Source organism: Bos mutus, chromosome 20 (genome assembly GCF_027580195.1).
Source record: "Bos mutus isolate GX-2022 chromosome 20, NWIPB_WYAK_1.1, whole genome shotgun sequence".
NCBI classification, from domain to species: Eukaryota; Metazoa; Chordata; class Mammalia; order Artiodactyla; family Bovidae; genus Bos; species Bos mutus.
In genome coordinates this window covers 30,481,898-30,505,088 of record NC_091636.1, presented here as the reverse complement: position 1 = coordinate 30,505,088, position 23,191 = coordinate 30,481,898, and the positions used below count along the sequence as shown (strand labels likewise).

General features: G+C 42.6%; 1 protein-coding gene across 8 annotated transcripts in view; it reads right to left on the bottom strand.

The window, feature by feature from the left end:
* The window catches only part of ARHGEF28 (Rho guanine nucleotide exchange factor 28), a 345,798-nt gene that overhangs the window by 125,140 nt on the left and 197,467 nt on the right, over positions 1-23,191 (bottom strand). Inside the window, exon 1 of one of the 8 annotated variants that reach the window (XM_070357595.1) lies at positions 10,852-10,993. The exons of the other annotated variants lie outside the window; for them this stretch is intronic. Coding sequence (XP_070213696.1) covers positions 10,852-10,936 — 85 coding nt within the window. The 5' untranslated portion in view covers positions 10,937-10,993. Of the gene's footprint in view, positions 1-10,851; positions 10,994-23,191 lie in introns of those variants that run through there. 8 annotated transcript variants of the gene reach the window in all.

Genomic DNA, 23,191 nt, shown 5'->3' with positions numbered 1-23,191 from the left:
ACTCTCCCTAACCACAGGAGGTATTACCACGTTCATTTTGGAGACAAGGAGGTCTACAAAGGACAGCGGTCACCTCGAGACATTAAACGGTAGACGCAAATGCAAACACAGTGCTGACAGAAACGTCCTTTCTCACTGCAGTTCACTACCTCCCAAGTTCAAAGGGAGCTCTGCCAAATCCTAAAGCATACAGATAGTCTTTTCTACCCATGGTCCTAGTGTGTTGCAGAGGAAAGAACAAAGCTGCCCTCACAAATGCGCATGAATATTGTTGAGGTACATTCAACCTTTCTCTTCTTGCCTAGTCTTTCTCTAATCCCTCTTGGGATTTTCCTGATATTGGGTTGGCTGAAAAGTTCGTTCAAGTTTTTCTGTATGACTTCATGGAAAAATCCAAACGAACCTGTTGGCTAACCCAACTTTAGTCCTGACCTGGAACATCTCTTGGCCTCACTCTTCTGAGTTGGACTTTAGGTTACAAAGGGAAACCATCCAAACTCCAAGATGAGCCTCAGCCCAGGAATTTCCTGTGGGTCACAGACAAGCTAACATTACTCAGAAGACTAGTTCACACCAAGATGAGTCTGGGAGAACCCAGGGAACGTTTATCTACCAAACTGATGCTAAGTCACTTCAGTCGTGTCTGACTCTGCGACCCCATAGACGGCAGCCCACCAGGCTCCCCCGTCCCTGGGATTCTCCAGGCAAGAACACTGGAGTGGGTTGCCATTTCCTTCTCCAATGCATGAAAGTGAAAAGTAAAAGTGAAGTCACTCAGTCATGTCCGACTCTTAGCGACCCCATGGACTGCAGCCTACCAGGCTCCTCTGTCCCTGGGATTTTCCAGGCAAGAGTACTGGAGTGGGTTGCCATTGCCTTCTCCCAGTCTACCAAACTACAGTGGCTCAAACATGGTTCCAAATGTCCAATTCACCCTCAGAACTCACCTCATACTCCTGGGATCCTGTGAAAAAAGAAACGTGAGCCCTGACATGAGATCAGGCCTCTCAACCAGCCCTATCTGCAGCTATAACAGCTGATAACCGAAGTGAACAGATCTAGAGGTACTGGGGGTGAACCTTGTTTCTCCAGCCCTGGGCCTTGGAACCACTGCTGAAAACTCCTTCACAACAACAAGTTACAACTTGGCGCTCTAAAATCAGATCCTGAAAGCAGCCCTTTCTGCTGCTTTGAGAGGCCTAATTATCAAAATTATTGAGGAATAAAACTAACCTTTTCCCTCATAATACACTGGAGGCACCAAGGGAGGTAGGGAAAAAGAAGGAAGAGAGGAAAAGAAAACAGAGGCTCAGAGACGCTACAGCTTTTTCCCCACCCTTTCCAGGTCTTCATTCCTAATTGTAGTAGTGCAAAGTAGCCCTCAAGAGAACACATGTTTATGTTTGAAAAAGGACGACTCAAAGATGAAAATAACTTCCCCCAAGCTATCAAGGAGATGTTCAGTCATGTGTGGTGTGCAGGCTTTGGTGTGATTAGATTTAATCAGCAATTCCTGTCCTTCTTGAGGCAGTTCTCCAAAGCCTGCAGCCAATTTGTCAAAAGACAGAAAAAACAGGCAAGCTGAGAGGAAAGAAACTAACAGGTTATACAAACTACAGGACAGAAGTGAAAGACCTCACAGAAAGTGGCAGAACATGGACAGGACCCCTTCAGGTGACTGTCGATTAAAACATACGGACAAACTGATAAGGCAGATGCTCCTGTATGTTATCATCACAAGAAACCCGATGAATGGTTCAAATCTTGCATAATCTTATGGAAAGATACAGGCATGTGAATATGATTGTGCCTACTTCAAAAGTCACCAGGAGCTCCAATTCTCCAGGACCTAGCCCTAGAACCATGGGTTTTTGCTCTACTTATTCCCCAAAGTAACTGAGCTCTACTACAGACAAGGAACTCCATTAGCAAAATAAAGACTTCACTGAAATGCAAATTAGTTCCGTTTTTATTTTTTGAGGTATGATTTACATATAACATTAGTTTCAGGTGTTCAACATAATGGTTTCTTATTTGTATATGTTGCAAAGTGATCGCAGTAAGCCTGGTTTAACATCCATCGCCACATGCAGCTACAAAAATTTTCTTACGATGAGAATTTCTAAAATCTGCTCTCTCAGCAACTTGCAAACACTTTTGTTTATTTGGGGTCTTTAGCAAGCACCTTTTGAATTAGTGAACACATAAATAATGGAAGCCAAGCGCTGCCTGGCATGCCTCCAACCTGTTCTACGTGTCTCCTGGTTGGGAAACTACTTGCTTCCTGAATCCTGTTCCATTATCCTGAGCAACTTCGGGCAGGTTAGCCTGAATGACCACTGGATAGGAGATTTATTGCAATTCATAACGAGGGCTTTCCACTGGCATGGGCAACAGAGATCTAAGGCAGAAGACCCACCGGTTCTCTGCCTGCAGAGAACAATGTGAATTGGGCTGGGGGCTGCTCTGAGGGTGGGTGGGTGTTTCTCCACTCCAACAGGGGTTCTGCATGTGATTGCCTTGCAGGCTGCCCCACCCCATCAGAGGACCACCACCACCAAGCCCCCTCGCAGTCAAGCAGGAGGGTCAGGGCCGGCTTTCCTGGGCTGTTCCCAGGTGCCCGAGGCTGAGCAAGGCTCCTCAAGACCCCACAGGTATCTGAGAGACGCAGGAAGTGGCTGCAGTGAGTTCTCATGGCCTGCCACAGGCCCATCATGGGGCAAAGGAAGGGCCCCTGTGCCAGATCTTTTTAGGGATACATGTGAGCCAGCAGCCAGGGGCAGAGATTCCCAGGTCTCTATAGTATAAAGAGCCAGGGCAAGGACAAGACAGGAAGGAGAGCCACAGGGTCCTGATCAATACCATGGAGAAGATCCAGCTGAAGGACTGTGGTCACAGATGCCAGAACACCTAATACAACAAGCGTGCCTCAGAGAAGAGCCTAAGACAGGAAATCCATAGCAGAAATCCATAGCAGAGCCCAGGAGGACCCAGAGAGCAGTCAAAGATGGAGCCTCTTCCTCCCCCATATTACCATACTCCCCACACCCTCACCAGGAAATCAGAGTCAACATCAGCTTGGCAAGAAAGGGAGAAGAGAAGGAAGAAATCTGAGAGACTAGATATTTTACTTAAAGAGACCGAGCAGTTATCAAAAATGACTATTTTCATTATTGCATCAGACCAAGTTTTCTGTTAGACTAAAATATATCCTTTCCCCTCCCCACTGCCTAGGGTAGGACTTCATCAGATCAGATCTCTTGTGGACAAAATAAAGAAATAAAGGCAAGAGGGGAAGCATGGTAGGAAGGGATAGTTAGGGAGTTTGGTACGGACATTTACACACTGCTATATTTAAAATGGAGAACCAACGAGGACCTGCTGTAGGCACAGGAAACACGGCTCAGTGTTATGTGGCAGCCTGGATGGGACAGGGGCCTGGGGGAGAACGTGCGTGCTGTGTCTTGGTCGCTCAGTCATGTCTGACTCTTTGCGACCTCTTGGACTGTAGCCCACCAAGGCTCCTCTGTTAATGGGATTCTCCAGGCAAGAATACTGGAGTGGGTTGCCATTCCCTTCTCCAGGGGATCTTCCCAACCCTGGGATCGAACCCAGGTCTCCTGCATTGCAGGCAGATTCTTTCCTGTCTGAGCCACCAGGGAAGCCCTACCTGGGGGAGAACGGAGACATGTATATGTATGCCTGAGTCGGTTCGATCACAATATTGTTAATTGGCTATACTTCAATATAAAATAAGAAGTTTAAAGGCAAAATTAAACCTGAGTGTAGTGTAGTAAAACCATACACAATACTCTTTCATATTTACTGCTGACTTTCTGTGATCCAGCCACCGGAAATGTGAAAATACGTCAGCCAGGCTCCACCTTCAAGGAATTCAGTGTCTTCTGGGTTAAGGGACAGTAATGATAGCTGTAATACAGCAATGTGATGCCTGTTATACAACTGTACACAAGTCACAGTGGCACAAAGGACAGAACAATGAAACTGAGGGAATTCAGGGGCGGCTTCCAGAATAAAGGACCCTCAGGCAGCATCTTGAAGGACAAGTTAGAGACTTCAAGTTGGAAGTGGGATAAACAGTGACCTGAATTTGCTAAACAAAAAGTAAAAGGGGGAGGGGAGAGATGTACTGAAGCATGTGAGGGAAGCTCCAGAAACGAAGGAATCTAATACGCAAGCTTTGGCGGGGTGGGGGGCGAGAATCATGGCAGCAACAGACCCCCAGAGACTAGAATGCACGTCTGGACTTCAGCGGGACCCACCTCAAGACTGCTTATCCTTACGTGTGTGCAGTATTTCCTCCTACTACAGACTGGTTTCTCCCAGCTGACAGCTTTCATTTCCACCCTTCCAGCACTGCTACCCAAGAAGGAAGACAAGGCCTTCCAAATTCCAGTTTGAAGAACACCAAGGAAACACTCTGATTGGCCAACTTGGGGTCATGTGCCCACCCTGGGCCAACAGTTGTGACCAGACAGGAGGAGGGTTGTGACTGGCCCACCTGAATGGGATGCCTATCTCACTGCATCCCAGAAGACAAGGCCACATAAGAAGGTGGCAGCATCATCTGGACCCATGCCCAGAGCAGTGGAGGGGCCCCCTATTAAAGAATGAGAGTGCTGTGCAGTGAAGGGCAGGAGAATACTAGAACCAGCCGTCCAGGCCAGTTTAACACTTGGCATCTCTCTCTGTTTTGTGCTCCATAAATAAACAGCACACAAAGATGGGCCACTGTCCATCACTTTGATACACTCTGTATATATCTGACTCTGTCCACTTGCTTGGAAGGACAGTCTGTTAAAATTTCATTTCAGACTTCTCTGGTAGTCCACTGGCTAAGAATCCACCTACCAATCCAAGGGCCATGGGTTTGATCCCTAGTCCAGGAGATTCCACAATCAAGCCCACATGCCTAGAGAAGCCACCTCAATGAGAAACCGATGCACCGCAATGAAGACCCAGAGCAGTCATAAAAAACAAACACAAAGAAAACAACCCCACCACCTGACCACAGGCTACTGAATCGCCATCCCTTTCATGATACCCTCAACTTGAACTAGTCTCTTCACCTTGAACTTCAACAGTAATTTGTCCTGAACTCTCCTATAGGACTTATCACATTTTCCCTTAGTTCTCCCTTAATTAATGCCTCTGAATAAACAACCCATTGGTCCTTCCCCAAAACTGGAATGATTGGGACGAAGCTCTTGAACATGGGGTAATAAATTAAAATAATGTCTCCTTTCCACTGACGGGGATTAACGCAGACATGTACCTTGCCTAAGAATTTGAACTAACTCAAAATAAAGGAAACAAATCAGTTTCAAATAGTTGGCAAAGTATTTGTTTAACTAAAGGGAGCCATGAGGGGTATGTAGCTATGTGGTTTGGCAACGGCCTTCTTCTCTCGGGCTGACAAAGGCAGGCCTCTGGGCAGCGTCTGAAATTGAAACTGCTCTGCATGAGGTTCAATACTATCTTCATTGTGAGCCAACAAAATCTTAGCAGGTTATGTCACCTTTAGGAAAATGTTTCTCTTCCTTAATAAGAGTTTCTGTAGTGACTTTTTCCTCCTATGGTATTCAGGCATCCTTTAGGGAATTTCTAGATGAAATACACATATGCCCATGAAAGTGTGTGTATTCAATAAAACTTCTTGAAAGAAAGGAAGGAAGGGAGGGCAGGAAAGAGGAAGAAGGCAAGTAAGCCCCTGAGACAAGAGTACCTCATGTCTCAAAATTATCATTAAATCTTCTGAAATACCATCATACCTTTCATATGCACTGGGTCAGGGATTAATTTTCACACTGAGTACCTGCTCTCCAAACACTAAATGAGCTCATGAGACACGCCAAGACAGTGGTCTCCTGATTCTTATCTCCATTCCCAGCATCCTCACTCTCTCTGACTTCAGCTTTCTCTGAGACAAACCTAGGAGTCTTCCAAGACGCACTGGAAGCTCTCCTCTCCCATCCTTTTCTCAGCTCCTCCTGCCTGTCCTGTTCCTCACCCGACTGTCCAGTGGGGCGGTCATCTACCAGCTCTTCTCTCAAACGAGGGGTGTGTGTCAGCACTAGATACACGTGTGTGAAGATGTGTCAAGACAGTGGAAACTGTGCTCCCCGAGTGTTCCCCAGAGTTTCTACTGCCACCTCTACTTCTCGTCCAAGATACATAAGACAGGGAGAAGCTAGGATTGTGAGACACAGTGGCACCCAATGAATATAAGAAAGCTACTCACTGAATTCACCATCTTTTATCTCTACTGAGAGCTGGTAAAATATACTAGGAAGAACAAAACCTCTGAAATCAAGGGCTATGATCTGTCATAGGTCTGGTTCTGCATTTATTAGTCTAATCTTGGGCAACTCATTTTATCTCTCTGAGCCTCAGCAGGCATGCATGCTAAGTTGCTTCAGTTGTGCCCGACTCTGCAACCCTATGGACTGTAGCCCCGCCCAGGATCCTCTGTCCATGGGATTCTCCAGGCAAGAACGCTGGAGTGGGTAGCCATTCCCTTCTCTGGGGGATCTTCCCAATCTAGGGATTGAACCTGGGTCTCCTGCACTGCAGGCAGAATCTTTACCATCTGAGACACCGGGGAAGCCCCTGAGCCTCAGAGCCCCCAACTAATAAATGAAGATGATGACCATATCTGACATACAGGTCTTTTACAAGATAACACATGTGCAAACCACCTTATAAACACAATGAATGAATGCCATTCATTCTTTCCTTTCCTTATTTTTACCATGTAACTGTTATCTGCATTTCTCGGTATGGAAATAACTTTAAAAACTCTTTAAGCCTCAGTTTCCTCAAATGTTAAACAGATACAATATCTCTCAGAGAATTATTTTGAGAATCAGATGTTTAAGTGTCAAGTACCCATCACAGCTTAGTAAACAGTGGTTATTATGATTAATAAAGTAGTACAATGTATGAAACGAGATGCCAGTCCAGGTTCAATGCACGACGCTGGATGCTTGGGGCTGGTGCACTGGGACGACCCAGAGGGATGGTATGGGGAGGGAGGAGGGAGGAGGGAGGAGGGTTCAGGATGGGGAACACATGAGAAATAAAGGAATAAAAATTTAAAAACAAAACAAAAAAAAATAAATAAAGTAGTACACACATACTAGTTATTTTGACTATGACTACAGAAAGTCTGGTGCTATCTAAGCTCTCCAAGGTCATTCAGTTTTCATACAGGCATTGCCTCTTGCACCAGCAAAAAAAGGGAAAAAAAAAGAGCAGTCGTTCACACTTTGTGCCACTGTACGTGTGTGCCTAGTCGCTCAGTCATGCCCGACTCTTGCGACCCCACAGACTGTAGCCCGCCAGACTCCTCTATCTATGGGACTCTCCAGGCAAGGATACTAGAGTGGGTTGCCATTTCCTGCTCCAGAGGATCTTCCCGATCAAGGCATCAAACCCGGGTCTCCTGCATTGCAGGCAGTCTATGAAGGACAGGAGCTGGAAAAGGAGCGAGCGAGACACAGGGCATGAGCGAATGAAAGGCAGAAAGAGAAGAGCAGCTCACTGGAAAGACTGAAGAATCACCGGGAACAGGCAAAAGCCAATCCTTACAGTTTCAAATTTCTCATGAATAAATATTGTTTATTGGTTGAATCTCCTACTGAAATCAACAAAATAAAAATCCAGGCATTCCTGGACTCTTGAAGCAAACAATCATGGATTCTGACCCACTCCAACTATTAACCAGTAGGTCCCCAGGACGGCCTGTCCTGGGCTGCCCACAATATGCCAAAGGCAACTTTGAGAACCCCAGGAATAGCTGTGGGGCAGTTGGTTTCCACTGCTTTCGCCCCCTGCTTACATCCCATCACCATCTAGACATCAGTCCCTTCCAGAGGCCCTACTTCCAAGTTAGACCCTCTTCTCTCTCCTTATGAGGACATGAAGACAAGTACTAGTTGCAGTTTTAAGTTAATACATAAGCATTGATGGATTTCTGCCAATCCAACTTTCCTCTTATTACTACACCCTCTAAACTTTCACATCTCTCTAAACAGGCCAGTAATGTGTGCACGTATCTATCAGAGAACAGTGATAAGGGCAGCAGGGGACATTAAAAGACAGAGAATACTAACAAGGAGGATCAGCACAGAAAAAGGAGAGGGAATAAAAAATATTTCTAACCAAATATGAAAGGTTTGCTTATAAGCCAGAAATTCTAAGCTCTCAATACCTTCCTCATGATTTCCTAGGAGACCAGAACCTACATCCGGAGAATGATGTTGGTGATGATTAGAAGGAAGGAAAGAATAAGGAAGAAACTCAAGACATCTTAAAGCCTGGAGAAATAATTAGATCATTTTCTAAGGGATAAAAGACCATAGATCATCACAATCTAGCCACGGGGCTGAAAAAATCAGGTTTCTCAGTGTTTCTTCTACTGCCAGGAGAGATGATCCATTCCCAATGCTAAGATCCTTGTAAGCAGAGACAGGATCTATCTGGTTCACTACTTCATCCACCCTCTAGGAAGTGTCTGGCACTCTGGACGTGCTTGTTGAGCACTCAAACAATTCCCTAACACTTCACTTCGTTGGATCTCATCATTCTCATCTATAAAATGAGGTGGTTGGGCCCGGGGATCTCTAAGGCCCTTTTGGTTCTGGGATTCCACTCAGCTGACAATAGAAACAGTGTGACCAAAGCCATCCCTCGCAACCAGCTCATCATCGTTTAATGAAGAAGGAAGCCTGGGATACTGACAGCCCTGCTCTCTGCTACCCACCTGAGCTTCACTTGTCCTTTGTTTACTAGCAGCAAATAGTTAATCATTTTCATATCTCAGGTACCTGCTTTCACTTGAATCGAGTTTAATTTATACATAACTATGTTATGACTTTCTGCTGGAGTTCAAACTGGCTGTGCTCCAACTTTGGATTTCAAAGGAGAATGTGATTAATGCATTCCCTACAACTCCACTGGACTCTGAGGGTTCTCCATCGGCCTCCTAATCATTAATCTCACAACTCTTCAGGTTGTTAGACTACCCAGGCCCCCCACAACATTGGCATCCTGCCCGCCAGCCAGGCAATACATTTAAATACAAAACTACATAAAACAGATTATTCCCCAAATTTGAGTGAGAATTAGCACAAAGATTAAGGAGTCTTACAGAACTGCTACCTGCCCTCAAGAAGTTCTCCATGCACCAGAACTAGTAATATTCATTCTAAAGAATTAAGGACTTGGTGTAGCTCCTGTCCCAGAAGTCATTTAAAAGTTTTAAACAAATTATTTGGAAATAATTTCAAACTTACAGAAAAGCTGAATGAATAACATAAAGAACACTAATACTTGCCCTTTCCCCAGACCTACTTATCGCTAACATTTTACTCCATTTTCCATTGGCATCTGAGCTTGCTTTCACATGCACATGCTTTTGTTCTTCATAGATTCTTCCCCCTACCCCCGAACTATTTAATAGTAAGTCACATTTGAATCATGGCTCTTTACCCCAAAAGCAGCAGCAATTAAATTTTAAAACAGGAGAACAGAATGTTGTACAAATGGTTTAAGTCCCCAGCGACGGAATTTCAAGGATGGCAACGAACAGTGTGGGAGGTCTGTTGAGGGTGAGGCTTTCTAGGACTCCTATAGAGTCAGCTCATCTTATTCCTGGGGTTGGGAGCCTTGATTTCAGCCCAAGAGCACATACACACACACACACACCTCTTTTTATTTTAGAAGGAAAAATCCTTGAAGAAAATCAGGTACGTGGACAACTGCCAGCCCCCATTTTTCTCCAGGAGAAGCAGAGGGCAATGTAGCAGGTCATTCTGTTCTCAGATGATTCTGCCCTCCCCGCCCCCACCCCCGCCACCCAGGATAAAGCCACAACAGCAGCCCACTTTCAGAAACACCTTTTCTGCTTGCAAGCTCACAAAAGTGTTTCTTTCTCTTTGAATTAAAAACATAACCACACAAAATTCGTCCACAAGACAAGAAAGGGTTGCTCACTACCTTTGTAGCTTTGATCAGCCTGAGAAGGCAACAGTCCTCACCTGCCAGGGGTGGTGTACCAGATACTCAGGCCACCTCCGCTATTCCCTAAGACCATCTTATCTCCTGGTTTCCAGGACCTGCACCATGAGAGTGGGTTGCAGGTGAAGGGGAATAAGCAGTGTGAAGCCACGCCATCATTAATCATACTGCAAATAATAGCTCTTCTTCCTTAGGCAGTAAAGCATTTTGCATACTGGTAATTATTATTAATAAACTTCTTAATATATGACTGCATCCCCTGGAGAAATTTCTTAAAATCCTCCTTAGAGCATCTACAAAATCAAGAAAGTAGTACAGAAAAGAGAGAACTTTCTCAGGTATTAACGAAAAAAAAACTTTTTTTAATTGGCACACACTTGAAAACTAAAACACAAACACAGCAGAAACTGGGTACTGAATGCACACACAGTTCTCTGTAAATCCCACAAAGACCAGACACTTTTAAATCAACAAGACTCCTTACTGGCAAGGTAACGCCAAGGTAACTCTGAGCAAATGATTCCAAAACATTTACCTTGTACTAAGCTCCCTGTTTATTTATTTTTTTAAAGGGAGTAGCATATGCACGATACAGCACAAAGGTAAATTTAAAGTGAAAGGAACACAAGAAGGGTGAGTAGGTTTACTTCAGAGGTCTACTGTAAAACACATATTGTGAGAGTTTTACAAAGACACGTATAAACACGCACTTCATCAGAAGGAGTTCTGCAAAGCAATGAGGAAAAGAAAGGTAAGAAGAGGAAGAAGCCTGCCTCGGCTCCAGGAGAAGTAAAAGATCCCATGAGCTACCTTGTTTGGACGCCCTCCGTCGAATCTTCATTTTGGGGAAGGAAGGCCACGAGTAGTTAAAAGGTGAGTCCGAGTCAGAATCCATCTTTTTGTCTTGATGAAATCAAACAGGCTCGACAGCAGAGACTCGGGAAGAACTGGGGCGTCCCCAGCCAGGAGGCGAGTCTCCCGTGTGATGTAAAAGGAAGGGATGGGGCTGGGTGAAAGCTGCGAACACCGAACACTGGGGCGGGAGAGGCAATAAATGTTTTGCTTCCTTCAGGCGTTCAGGCATGTAGACCAAGGAGGAGGCTGTAAATATTCAAGCCAAACTGAGAAAGTACAAGGAGGTAAGCACGGCCCCTCAGAGTGGCACGGGTACACCGCAGTCCAGTTATTCAAAAGGTCACTGGGAGCAAATGAATCATTAACTCTTCTCCTTGCTGGAAATGGAAGTAAAGAAAAAAGGTAACTGGGAACTTAGAGCCGCCTGGAACTCAAGAAAAGCTTCCCAAGGCAGGCGCCTGTTTTGGTGGGGAGCTAGGGGATGCTTTCTCAGAAAAGCCATCCTGTGCAGCATGAGATAAAGGTTGAGGTTTATGTGTGTGGACAACCAGAAAGCTCCGGTACATAGGCAAATAAAGGCCGTCATACACAGGGCAGGGGTTTTTCCGGAGCGGTCTATTCTTTCTTACGATTGGCAGGTTTGGCAGCTTTTCAGATCTAAGAGCCAAAACAGCTCTGATAATTCATTTAACAATCCAGTCTCCCCATCCTTTTAATCCTCAAGGGGTTGGAAGCTTTAACTTCCATCCAGAATTGTAGTTATCTCATTAAATTCATGCAGAGTCACCTACTTTACGCTTTAACGCAACTGGGGCATTTTTTTCCCTCAAATTGTCACCGGGTTTGGTCGTCAGTCATAAGGCGTTGGGTGCCTTTGGGACTCTGATGCACACTTTCATTCCATCTCAATAGAGCTAGTGACTAATTTACACAGCCTCCCTGAAAAACTCTTTGGTAATTAGCATTCAGTAGAAGCCCGTTACTGCCTCCCCATAAATCGTGACACTGCTCAAACTTACTTCTCTAAATCCCAACCAGCAGGCACACAGATATACTGGCCTCGAATAAGCTCAAGTACAGCAGCCAAGGTCAGGGGCAGGAAAAAAGTGCACCCTAAGTCTCATCCAGGAGTCTCTTTCAAGCATAGAAGTATTGTGCTCCATTTTGAGGTCATCTGACAGCCAAATAAACTTTAAAGGCAAGTGGAAACAAGATGGGGATCTTTTCAGCTCTGCAGATCTGGAAATGCCACGATGTGTCTTAATGAACACCCATCTCTTTATTTCAATTAGTTCCTAAACTGTTGACACTCTCATGCCATGCAGTGTGAGAAAGTAAGATGCATAACCTGCTCTCTAATAGTTAATCCTGTCTGATTGGGTAGCATTTGGGTGAGGGGTACAGCTAGATGTAAAAAAAGGGGAGAAATCCCTTACTTTCAAATTCAAATCAGAGTTACATAAGCCACCTCTGTGTTTTCATATTGTTTGCTTTGTAAACATAGCATACAAGTAGATAAAAATACAACTAGAAGGTAATTGCTAGCATTACAACTAAGTGAAAACACACAATATATTCTCTACTTCGTGTCCTTTTATTTGAAAAGTATATATTTTTCTTACTCAGCTGGGTGCAACTGTATGGAAAAAGTACTCTCAACTCTAATACTAGATAAGGTTTTAGTACACATGCATCTTTCTATAAGAAAATAGACAAAATTTTGTGAATGGATTTCCATTTCTTCTATTTTAGAACTGAGAACATCGTAGGCAGCTGTGAAATGACTGAATGATGTGCACAGTTAAGTCCTAACCTGTAGATAAAGAATCTTTATATGAGAGCTGCAATATTTTTAGTATCTGATGGGTGACTAAATGTGTGCATCTGGACCAAAAAAGCTATGTGAACTCCAGTAAAATGTTTAAACATATATTTGCATTTTATTCATCATGGCAAGAACAACAGTATTGGGTAGAAAAGACCCTTTGTTCTCTAAGGCTCCAGACAATACTTGGGGTGTGCACAGGACTCCTGGCTGCCTGAGAGATGTCCAGAGACCCAGGAAAGCGAACCTCCTCCAGTGGAGATAATCACCATTTGAAAGTACTAGGTCAGGAGATACTGTTGTCTTTCTCATTATCACAGTTTTAGAACCACTTAACCAGGATAAATCCCAGGTCAACAAACTACTGCAACAGGCTGCTCCTCTACTGACCATCAGAGACAGGTCAGAAGACCTTCAGGTCAATGCAAAGACATAAAGGAACTTTGCAAAATGCAGATCTGGGAGCTGTCAGGTAGAGCCGTCTAAATCTAATTTTCCCCAAAGTACAGTCCTGGTTGACCAATTCCATGTTGACTTATTGTTGATATCAAAATTATTCCAGCAATAAAACTACTAGTACTACCCAACTGGTACATGTGAGAAGCCCAGAAAGAGACTTTCCATCCTCATTTGCTTTATTATTTATCAACCTTGTTTAAAGAATGAATTAAGTGTGCTGACCGGCAGCGCATAGTTAACATAAAAAGTGGAGTATTGTGTTGACACAGTCCTTTTTTTAGGCCAGCTCATTTTCCTACCAAAGAATTTCTCCTAAATATGGGTCATTTATCCTCCTTACTATCTATGGTAATTGAGTTCTACCCCCCCACCACCATTGGGTCAATGTGATTGCATTTAAATTAATTCAAGATGTTATTTACATCTCATTCATATTCAACAGCTTAATTTCTTTGCTTTCTCTGACTGGCTGATTACAATTGCAGCTGGCAGAATTCAACGATATATCCCCAAGGCCACTTTCTCACTAGTTATCATACAACCACGACAACATAAGAATGTAAATGATTTCATCAGCCTTACTGTGCCTCCTTTAATTAAAAATCCTTTACTTAAAAAATAAAGTCACAATTATCCAGGACACATACTGTCACCTACTTTTCAATCTTGATAAAACTGAACCTCCCTGGAACAGTATTCATACTTTGATTTAAATTACAGCATTTGTACGGTTTTCTCATCCTCCAGTGGGATCCAAAATTCCTTGAGGGCAAGAACTGTGTTTTATATTCATATTTTTAAAGAACCACACGCTGAAAAGAAAAAGCATGGGGTTTTGGAGACAAATACAGATGGTCCCCAGCTTATGATGGTTCAACTTTACCAATGGAGCAGAAGCATTCAGTAGAAACCAGATTTGAAAATTCGAATTTTGATCTTCCAGACTAGTGATATGCCCTATAATAGTCTGTCATGATGCTGGGCAGTGGCAGTGAGTGCAGCTCCCCGTCAGCCACGTGATCGTGAGGTTAAACAACCTGTACGCTTACAGCCATTCTGCACCTGTACAACCATTCGTTTTTTTCACCAGCTTCCCCTGTGGCCAAGCAGTAGAGAATTCACCTGCAATGCAGGAGCCATAGGAGACACAGGTTCAATCCTGGATCCAAAAGATGCCCTGGAGGAGGGCATGGCAACCCATTCCACTATTCTTGCCTGGAGAATCCCATGACAGAGGAGCCTGGTGGCTACAGTCCATGATTTGCAAAGAGTTGGACATGACTGAAGCAACTTAGCACACATTTAATAAATTATATGATATTTAACACTTTATTTTATTTTTTGAAAGCATTTATTTTTTACTGTGATTTATTTTATTTTATTTATTTTAAAATAGGCTTTGTGTTAGATGATATTGCCCAACTCTAGGCTAATGTACATGTTCTGAGCACACTGAAGACAGGGACAGGCTAGGCTAAGCTAGGATCTTCAGCAGGTTAGACTTATTAAATGCATTTTGACTGATGATATTTTCAACTTACAATGATTTTATTGGGGCATGACCTCATGAGAAGTCAAGGAAGATCTGTATATCTGGGCTCTGCCACTTATTTACTTAGTGGCCCTAACCAAGTCACTCACACTTTCTGATCCTCAGTTGTCTCCTATAAAATGATATAACATCTATACTTCAAAGAGTTGTGAAGATCAAATGAGATTATGACAGTAGAGAACATAAGCTGTTGCTAAATTTCAGCTTACGTGTTAAATGTTAGTAAAGTTTTCCCTTTGATTATATTTCTCTTCTAAATTGTAGACACTGAAGGATGCTTATCTTCACCTCAAGAGTAATAGCTTGATTTTCAAAACAGAGATATGGCAACGTAGAAAGAAGTTCTAAGGACGTCATACCCAAACAGAAAAAGGAGGAGGATTTGTTTTGCTTCTCTGCTCCATTGTTTGACCACCAGAGACAACAGTTTTTAACACCGTTAAACACATTCTTGGGGAAAAGTAAAAAAAAAAAAAAATACAGACAAGAGGCAGCAGGAGCCAAGATGCAAGGACAAGCCTATCTTGGATAACTTAGCCACACACAGTGGTAATTTCAAGCCTCAAGTTCCAGCATTAGGTGAAAGTTTCAGAGATGATCAAAGTCTTCCTCCAAAACCTCTAGAAGGCACCATGGCATCGCTCCAAGTGCAACAGAAGCAGTTCTTTGCTGGAGAACACCGTTACCTTGCTTGGGTACCAGGTGCAATGGTTGGCTTTCCCTGAGAGGCCATGTTTTACAGAAAACAAGGATCTTTACAACCACAGCTGGGGACTTCCCTGGTGGTCCAGAGGTTAGAACTTTGCCTTCCAATGTGGGGGTGGTGGTGGTACAGGTTTGAACCCTAGTTGGGGAGCTAAGATCCGACAAACCCTGGGGCCAAAATACCAAAATATAAAACAGAAACAATACCGTAACAAAATATTAAAGACTTTAAAAATAGTCCACATCCAAAAAATCTTTTTAAAAAGCAGGGCTCACGTCCACATGTAAGATGTGCTCACTGTGAGCCGGGGCAGGAAGCACACATTCACATCCCCAGGGTCATGCTCTCTCAGGGCCATTAAACTCACTTGAGTCTAGAACCACCCGAGGTTCACATTATTTTCTCCCTATCTCCTCTCCCTATTTAATTTTTAAAATAGAGCCTAGAAAGTTAAATTCACATAAAGCAGACACGAAGTAGGAGCGTGGTAGAGATGCGAGTTTGATCCCTGGGTCAGGAAGATCCCCTGGTAAAGGAAATGACAATCCAATCCAGTATTCTTGCTTGGGAAAATTCCATGGACAAAGGAGCCTGGTGGGTGACCGTCCTGGGGTCACAAAGACTTGGACACGACTGAGCGCGCACACACGTGTGCACACACACACACACAAAGGAGTATGATACAATGGTGGTCATAAATTGGATGATGCCATTCATAATACCACCTTACTTTAAAAATAATTTTTTTTAAATTTCTTACCCACCATAACTACCTTAATTTACCTGAACAAAAACTCCGCATGCCCCTTCACAAGTTCTGTATGTCCCCTTATGTCATCCTACTATCTAAGGGGGAAAAATGGACACAACCTAGAAAGCCAACAAATGAAATTAGTTGTATTATGATAAATGCACGTGTAATATAAGAGAAGAAAATACTCAAAAACACTTTAAGATAGAAAAATAATGGATTTTCTGACCAAAGTAACATATTAATGAATTATTTTGTCAAAGCTTCCACGAGCGTTTAGTATTGCCAGCAGGTGGAGGTTCTACTTAGATGATTCTCTAAGAAAAGAGAGATCCTTAGTGGACCTCTTTTGTTCTCAGGCATAACTTGAAAGAATTAGGATAAATTTATTAAATATTCCTGAATGATACATTATGAAGAATTTTTAATTTGCCCTGAAGAGGCAGCTGTGGATAATAGATGTGAGGGACCTTTGGGGCAGAAGAAGCAAGAATATGGGCCATGAGTCTGCAGAGAGAAAGGAGGGCAAGGAGGAAAGTATTAACATCTTGTTACAATCTAAGAAGAAAAAAAAATTCTACATAGTAGGAAGAGCCAAGGTATTTAGGGAAGCAACATTTATGATTACATCTGAATTTATTCTCATCAGTTCAGTCACTCAGTCATCTCCACCCCTTTGTGAACCCACGGACTGCAACATGCCAGGCTTCCCTGGCCATCACCAATTCCAGAAGCTTGCTCAAACTCATGTCCATCCAACCATCTCATCCTCTGTCATCCCCTTCTCCTCCTGCCTTCAATTTTGCCCAGCATCAGGGTCTTTTCTAATGAGCCAGTCCTTCACATCAGGTGGCCAAGGTATTGGAGTTTCAGCTTCCTCATTAGTCCTTCCAATGAATATTCAGGACTGATTTCCTTTACAATGGACTAGTTGGATCTCCTTGCAGTCCAAGGGACTCTCAAGAGTCTTCTCCAACACCACAGTTCAAAAACATCAGTTCTTTGGCACTCAGCTTTCTTTATAGTCGAACTCTCATACCCATACATGACTACTGGAAAAACCATAGCTTTGACCAGATGGACCTTTGTTGGCAAGGTAATGTCTCTGCTTTTTAACAAGCTGTCTAAGTTGGTCATAACTTTTCTTCCAAGGAGCAAGCGTCTTTTAATTTCATGGCTTCAGTCACCAACTGCAGTGATTCTGGAGCCCCCAAAATAAAGTTTCTCACTATTTCCACCATTTCCCCATCTATTTGCCATGAAGTTATGGGACCAGATGCTATGATCTTAGTTTTCTGAATGTTGAGCTTTAAGCCAACTTTTTCACTCTCCTCTTTCATTTTCATCAAGAGGCTCTTTAGTTCTCCTTCAATTTCTGCCTTAAGTATGGTGTCATCTGCATATCTGAGGTTATTGATATTTCTCCCGGCAATCTTGATTCTACCTTGTGCTTCATCCAGTCCAGCATTTCACATGATGTTTTCTGTATATAAGTTAAATAAGCACAGTGACAATAAACAACCTTGATATATTCCTTTTCCAATTTGGAACCAGTCCATTGTTCCATGTCTGTTTATAATTGTTGCTTCTTGACCTGCATACAGATCTCTCAGGATGCAGGTAAAGTGGTCTGGTATTCCCATCTCTTGAAGAATTTTCCACAGATTGTTGTGATCCACACAGTCAAAGGCTTTGGTGTAGTCAATAAAGCAGAAGTAGATGTTTTTTTGGAACTCTCTTACTTTTTCTATGATTTAATGGATGTTGGCAATTTGATCTCTGGTTCCTCTGCCTTTTCTAAATCCAGCTTGAACATCTGCAGGTTCATGGTTCACATACTGTTGAAGCCTGGCTTGGAGAATTTTGAGCATTACTTTACTAGCGTGTGAGATGAGTGCAATTGTGTGGTAGTTTGAACATTCTTTGGCATTGCCCTCTCTGGGATTGAAATGAAAACTGACCTTTTCCAGTCCTGTGGCCACTGCTGAGTTTTGCAGATTTGCTGGCATATTGAGTGCAGCACTTTCACAGCATCATCTCTTAGGATTGGAAAAAGCTCAACTGGAATTCCATCACCTCCACTAGCTTTGTTTATAGTAATATTTCCTAAGGCCTACTTCACTTCACATTCCAGGATATCTGGTTCTAGGTGAGTGATCATATCTTTGTGGTTATCTGGGTCATGAAGATCTTTTTTGTATAGTTCTTCTGTGTATTCTTGCCACCTCTTAATATATTCTGCTTCTGTTAGGTCCATACCACTTCTGTCCTTTATTGTGCCCATCTTTGCATGAAATGTCCCCTTGCTATCTCTAATTTTCTTAAAGAGATCTCTAGTCTTTCCCATTCCATTGTCTTCCTCTATTTCTTTGCACTGATCACTGAGGAAGGCTTTCTTATCTCTCCTTGCTATTCTTTGGAAATCTGATTTCAAATAGGTATATCTTTCCTTTTCTCCTTTGTCTTTAGCTTCTCTTCTTTTCTCAGCTATTTGGAAGGCCTCCTCAGACAACCATTTGGCTTTTTGCATTTCTTTTTCTTGGGGATGGTCTTGATCACTGCCTCCTATACAATGTCATGAACCTCCATCCATAATTCTCCAGGCACTCTATCAAATCTAATCCCTTGAATCTATTTCTCACTTGCACTGAAATCGTAAGTGATTTGATTTAGGTCATACCTGAATGGCCTAGTGGTTTTCCCTACTTTCTTCAATTTAAGTCTGAATTTGGCAATAAGGAGTTCATGATCTGAGCCACAGTCAGCTCCTGGTCTTGTTTGCTGACTGTATACAGCTTCTCCATTTCTGGCTGCAAAGAATATAATCAATCTGATTTCAGTGTTGAGCATCTGGTGATGTCAATGTGTAGAGTCTTCTCCTGTGTTGTTGGAAGGTGTCTGTCATGACCAGTGTGTTCTCTTGGCAAAACTCTGTTAGCCTTTGCCCTGCTTCATTTTGTACTCCGAGGCCAAATTTGCCTGTTACTCCAAGTATCTCTTGACTTCCTACTTTTGCATTCCAGTCCCCTATGAGGAAAAGGACATCTTTTTTGGGTGTTAGTTCTAGAAGGTCTTGTAGGCCTTCAGAGAACTAATCAACTTCAGCTTCTTCAGCATTTCTGGTTGGGGCACAGACTTGGATTACTGTGATATTGAATGGTTTGCCTTCTAAACAAAGAGATCATTCTGTCATTTTTGAGATTGTACCCAAGTACTGCATTTCGGAGTCTTTTGTTGACTACGAGGGCTACTCTATTTCTTCTAAGGGATTCTTGCCAACAGTAGTAGATATAATGGCCATCTGAATTAAATTCACCCATTCCAGTCCATTTTAGTTCACTGATTCCTAAAATATCAATGTTCACTCTTGCCATCTGCTGCTTGACCACTTCTAATTTACCACTTGATTCATGGACCTAACATTCCAGGTTCTTAAGAATATTGCTCTTTACAGCATCAGACTTTACTTCCATCACCAGTCATATCCACAACTGGGCATTCTTTTCACTTTGGCTCCATCTCTTCATTCTTTCTGCAGTTATTTCTCCACTCTTCTCCAGTAGCATATTGGGCACCTATCGACCTGGGGAGTTTATCTTTCAGTGTCATATCTTTTTGCCTTTTCATACTGTTCATGGGGTTCCCAAGGCAAGAATACTAAAGTGGTTTGCCATTCCCTTTTCCAGTGGACCATGTTCGTTATTCTCATAATGTTCCAATTTTAATTTTCAATTTCCCCAAACTTTTTGAAAAAGTTTCTTGCATGACATAGACTTGTTCAGAAACTTTTTTTAGAATCAATTTTAACATCAATTGTTTATAGACTTTTATATGGTCATTCATATGTAAACAAGTTAAAAGAGAAAGAATGTAAATAGTTTTAATATAAACATTATCAATAAAGTTTTGAAGCTGAAATTCACAGAAAACATGATGGATAATCCAGTTTGTTTGTTTTTAGTATTTAATGCTGTGGACTCATCTTGTATATGCTACTTGAATATTGATCCTTTGGGGCCTCTAACTGACAGAGCAAGGCAACATGTGTGTCCTAACCCAACTGTGAGCTTCCCTAGTGGTTCAGTTAGTAAAGAATCTGCCTGGAATGCAGAAGACCTGGGTTGGATCCCTGGGACGGAAGATCCCCTGGAGTAGGAAATGGCAACTCACTCCAGTATTCTTGCCTGAAGAATTCCATGGACAAAGGAACTTGGTGGGCTACAGTCCATGGGGTTGCAAAAAGTTGGACACAATTGAGAGGCTAACATTAAACCTAGGTATACACCCATACCTACAAATATTTCCACAGACAACCATGTGTATTTATTTTAACTAATCATGAGTACATACTGATGTCGACATCTCTAATTCATTACCACATGGATCATTCTGGCCTCCTCCCCTTGCTTGTTTATAAACTCCCACTTCAATTGTAGAAAACCTGACACCTACTCTCCATAATCCATTGACTTACTTATTTCCAGTATATATTTATAGTAGTATCAGAAATGTTAACCTACATTCTGTTGTTTAACCCCTACGGGAAATAACTTTATAACCAAGAAGAGAGAGCTTATGTACAGTTTCCTTTGCCTTTATTCTTACAAACTACTCATTTCCAAAGTGACTGAGGTCTGCATCCCACTCCCATCGTCTGTAGTAAGGACATTCCCAAAATTTTTAATAAAATTAGACTGTTTTGCTACATTCTATATTCCATCACAGGAATCCTCCAACCTCCTAATTTTTAAATTTGTATCCACTGAAGCTTACTCTGGATGCCATAAATTTCTACGGGCTTTGACAAATATAGTGTTACGTATCCACCATTATAGTATCATAAAGAATATGTTCAACACCATAAAAGCAAAAACAAAAAATGACAGGAATGTGTAGAAAGCACACAGAAGTCAACTGAGAGAGTCCCTCGTTGCCAAAGCTGAAACACTCTGAACAGTGTAGCACGAGGTCACTACCCCAAATTTAAAATAAAGATCCATGAATTCACACTGACATAAATGCTTGAATAAATAAGCAAAAGGATTCACATCTCCCATGGAGAAGAACTTCAAATAGTACAGGTGGGTACTCCGCCCACAGGGAAGCATACAGAGAAGTCCTCACTCCTGTACATCATGACTTCCTTCCAAAGAACACACTACGGAAAGAGGAGTAGGGAAGAGCAGCTTTACAGTGGAGAAACCTGACAAATACTAGCTCCACCAGGTAATCAAGGTCACCATCAGCAATGACAGGTCTGTGACTGTTGATATTCTATACCCCTGATACAATGTGATGGAAATGGCACTTTACCTCGGTGGTTTTCCTCCCCAAATCCATGACTCCAGTTAAATGATAGGGATCACCAACTGAGGGACATTTTATAGAATACCTGACCAGTATACCTCAAAACTGTCAAGATCATCAAAAACAAGTCTGAGAAACTCTCACAGCCAAAGGGAACCTAAGGAAACACAACAACTAAATGTAATATGATATCTTGGGGCAGCAAAATGGAAACTAAGATAAAAACTGCTGCTGCTGCTGCTAAGTCACTTCAGTCGTGTCCGACTCTGTGCGACCCCATGGATGGCAGCCCACCAGGCTCCCCTGTCCCTGGGATTCTCCAGGCAAGAACACTGGAGTGCGTTGCCATTTCCTTCTCCGATGCATGAAAGTGAAAAGTGAAAGTGAAGTCGCTCAGTTGTGTAAGATCTAAATAAAGGATGGACTTTAGTCAGTAATTATGTATCAACGTTGGCTCATTAATTCTAAAAAATTTATCATGATAATAACATATGATGTTTAATAATAAGGGAGAGTGGGGGATCTCACTGGGAAAGACCTTGACCTTGATGCTGGGAAAGACTGAAGGCAAAAGGAGAAGAGGGCAGCAGAGGGATGTGATGGTTAGATAGCATCACTGACTCAATGGACGTGAACCTGAGCAAAATCTAGGAAATAGTGGGGGACAGGGTAGCCTGGTGTGCTGCAGTCCATCGGGTCGCAAAGAGCAGACCCAACTTAATGACTGAACAACAACAATTAGGTGGTCTAGAGGGCTGGGGATATGGGAACTCTCTGAACTACCTTTGCAACTTTACCATAAATCTAAAACTGTTCTATGGAACAAAATGTAAAAATGTTTTAAACAATGGGGGCAAAAAGTACAGAATCTATGTTCATTAAATATTTGTGGAATGTATGCTCAAAGCAAGTCTGCATTGCTTATTCAGATACACAGAATAAAACTCTATTTCCCTTTACTTAAGTTCTTACATGACGTTACCATGTAACTCTGAGGAAACGAATTAGACATTAAAAGATTATCTGTGGAAAATAATTTTAACTTCTCAGAAACAGTGTGATTTTGGGGGTTAATATGCTCCCCAGAGTTAGCCCCAGTGGGAAGCCCTTACTGGGCACTGGTGGGGCAGGTAAGGCTACCTCACTGAGATCAGCAGAAACCTAACGGCACCTAAATCTCAAGAACCTGGATGAAGCCCAGCTTGCTTACTCAACACTTGCTTTAAAATTCTAGACACCTTTAATTTCATTCTTTATTCTGTTTTTCTGCTTGTTATTTTAAATATTATGAAGGAACAACAGACTATTTTCCACTGGATCTCCTATTCGACAGCTGATTGCTTCACTTCTTCCCTCTACACATATTCTTCAGCAGAATCTCCTATGGTGAAGAACAACATAAAAATGTCTTCCAAATTAGGCACACTGAAAGTTACAGCAAATTGTCCCAAAAAACTGTTAGAGCTTGTACTGCTGGCAATGAAAGTTAGTGAGTGAGTGAAGTCGCTCAGTCATGTCCGACTCTTTGCAACCCCATGGACTGTAGCCTACAAAGCTCCTCTGTCCATGGAATTTTCCAGGCAAGAGTACTGGAGTGGATTGCCATTTCCTTCTCCAGGGGATCTTCCCGACCGAGGGATCGAACCCGGGTCTCCTGCATTGCAGGCAGACGCTTTACTGTCTCAGTCATCGGGG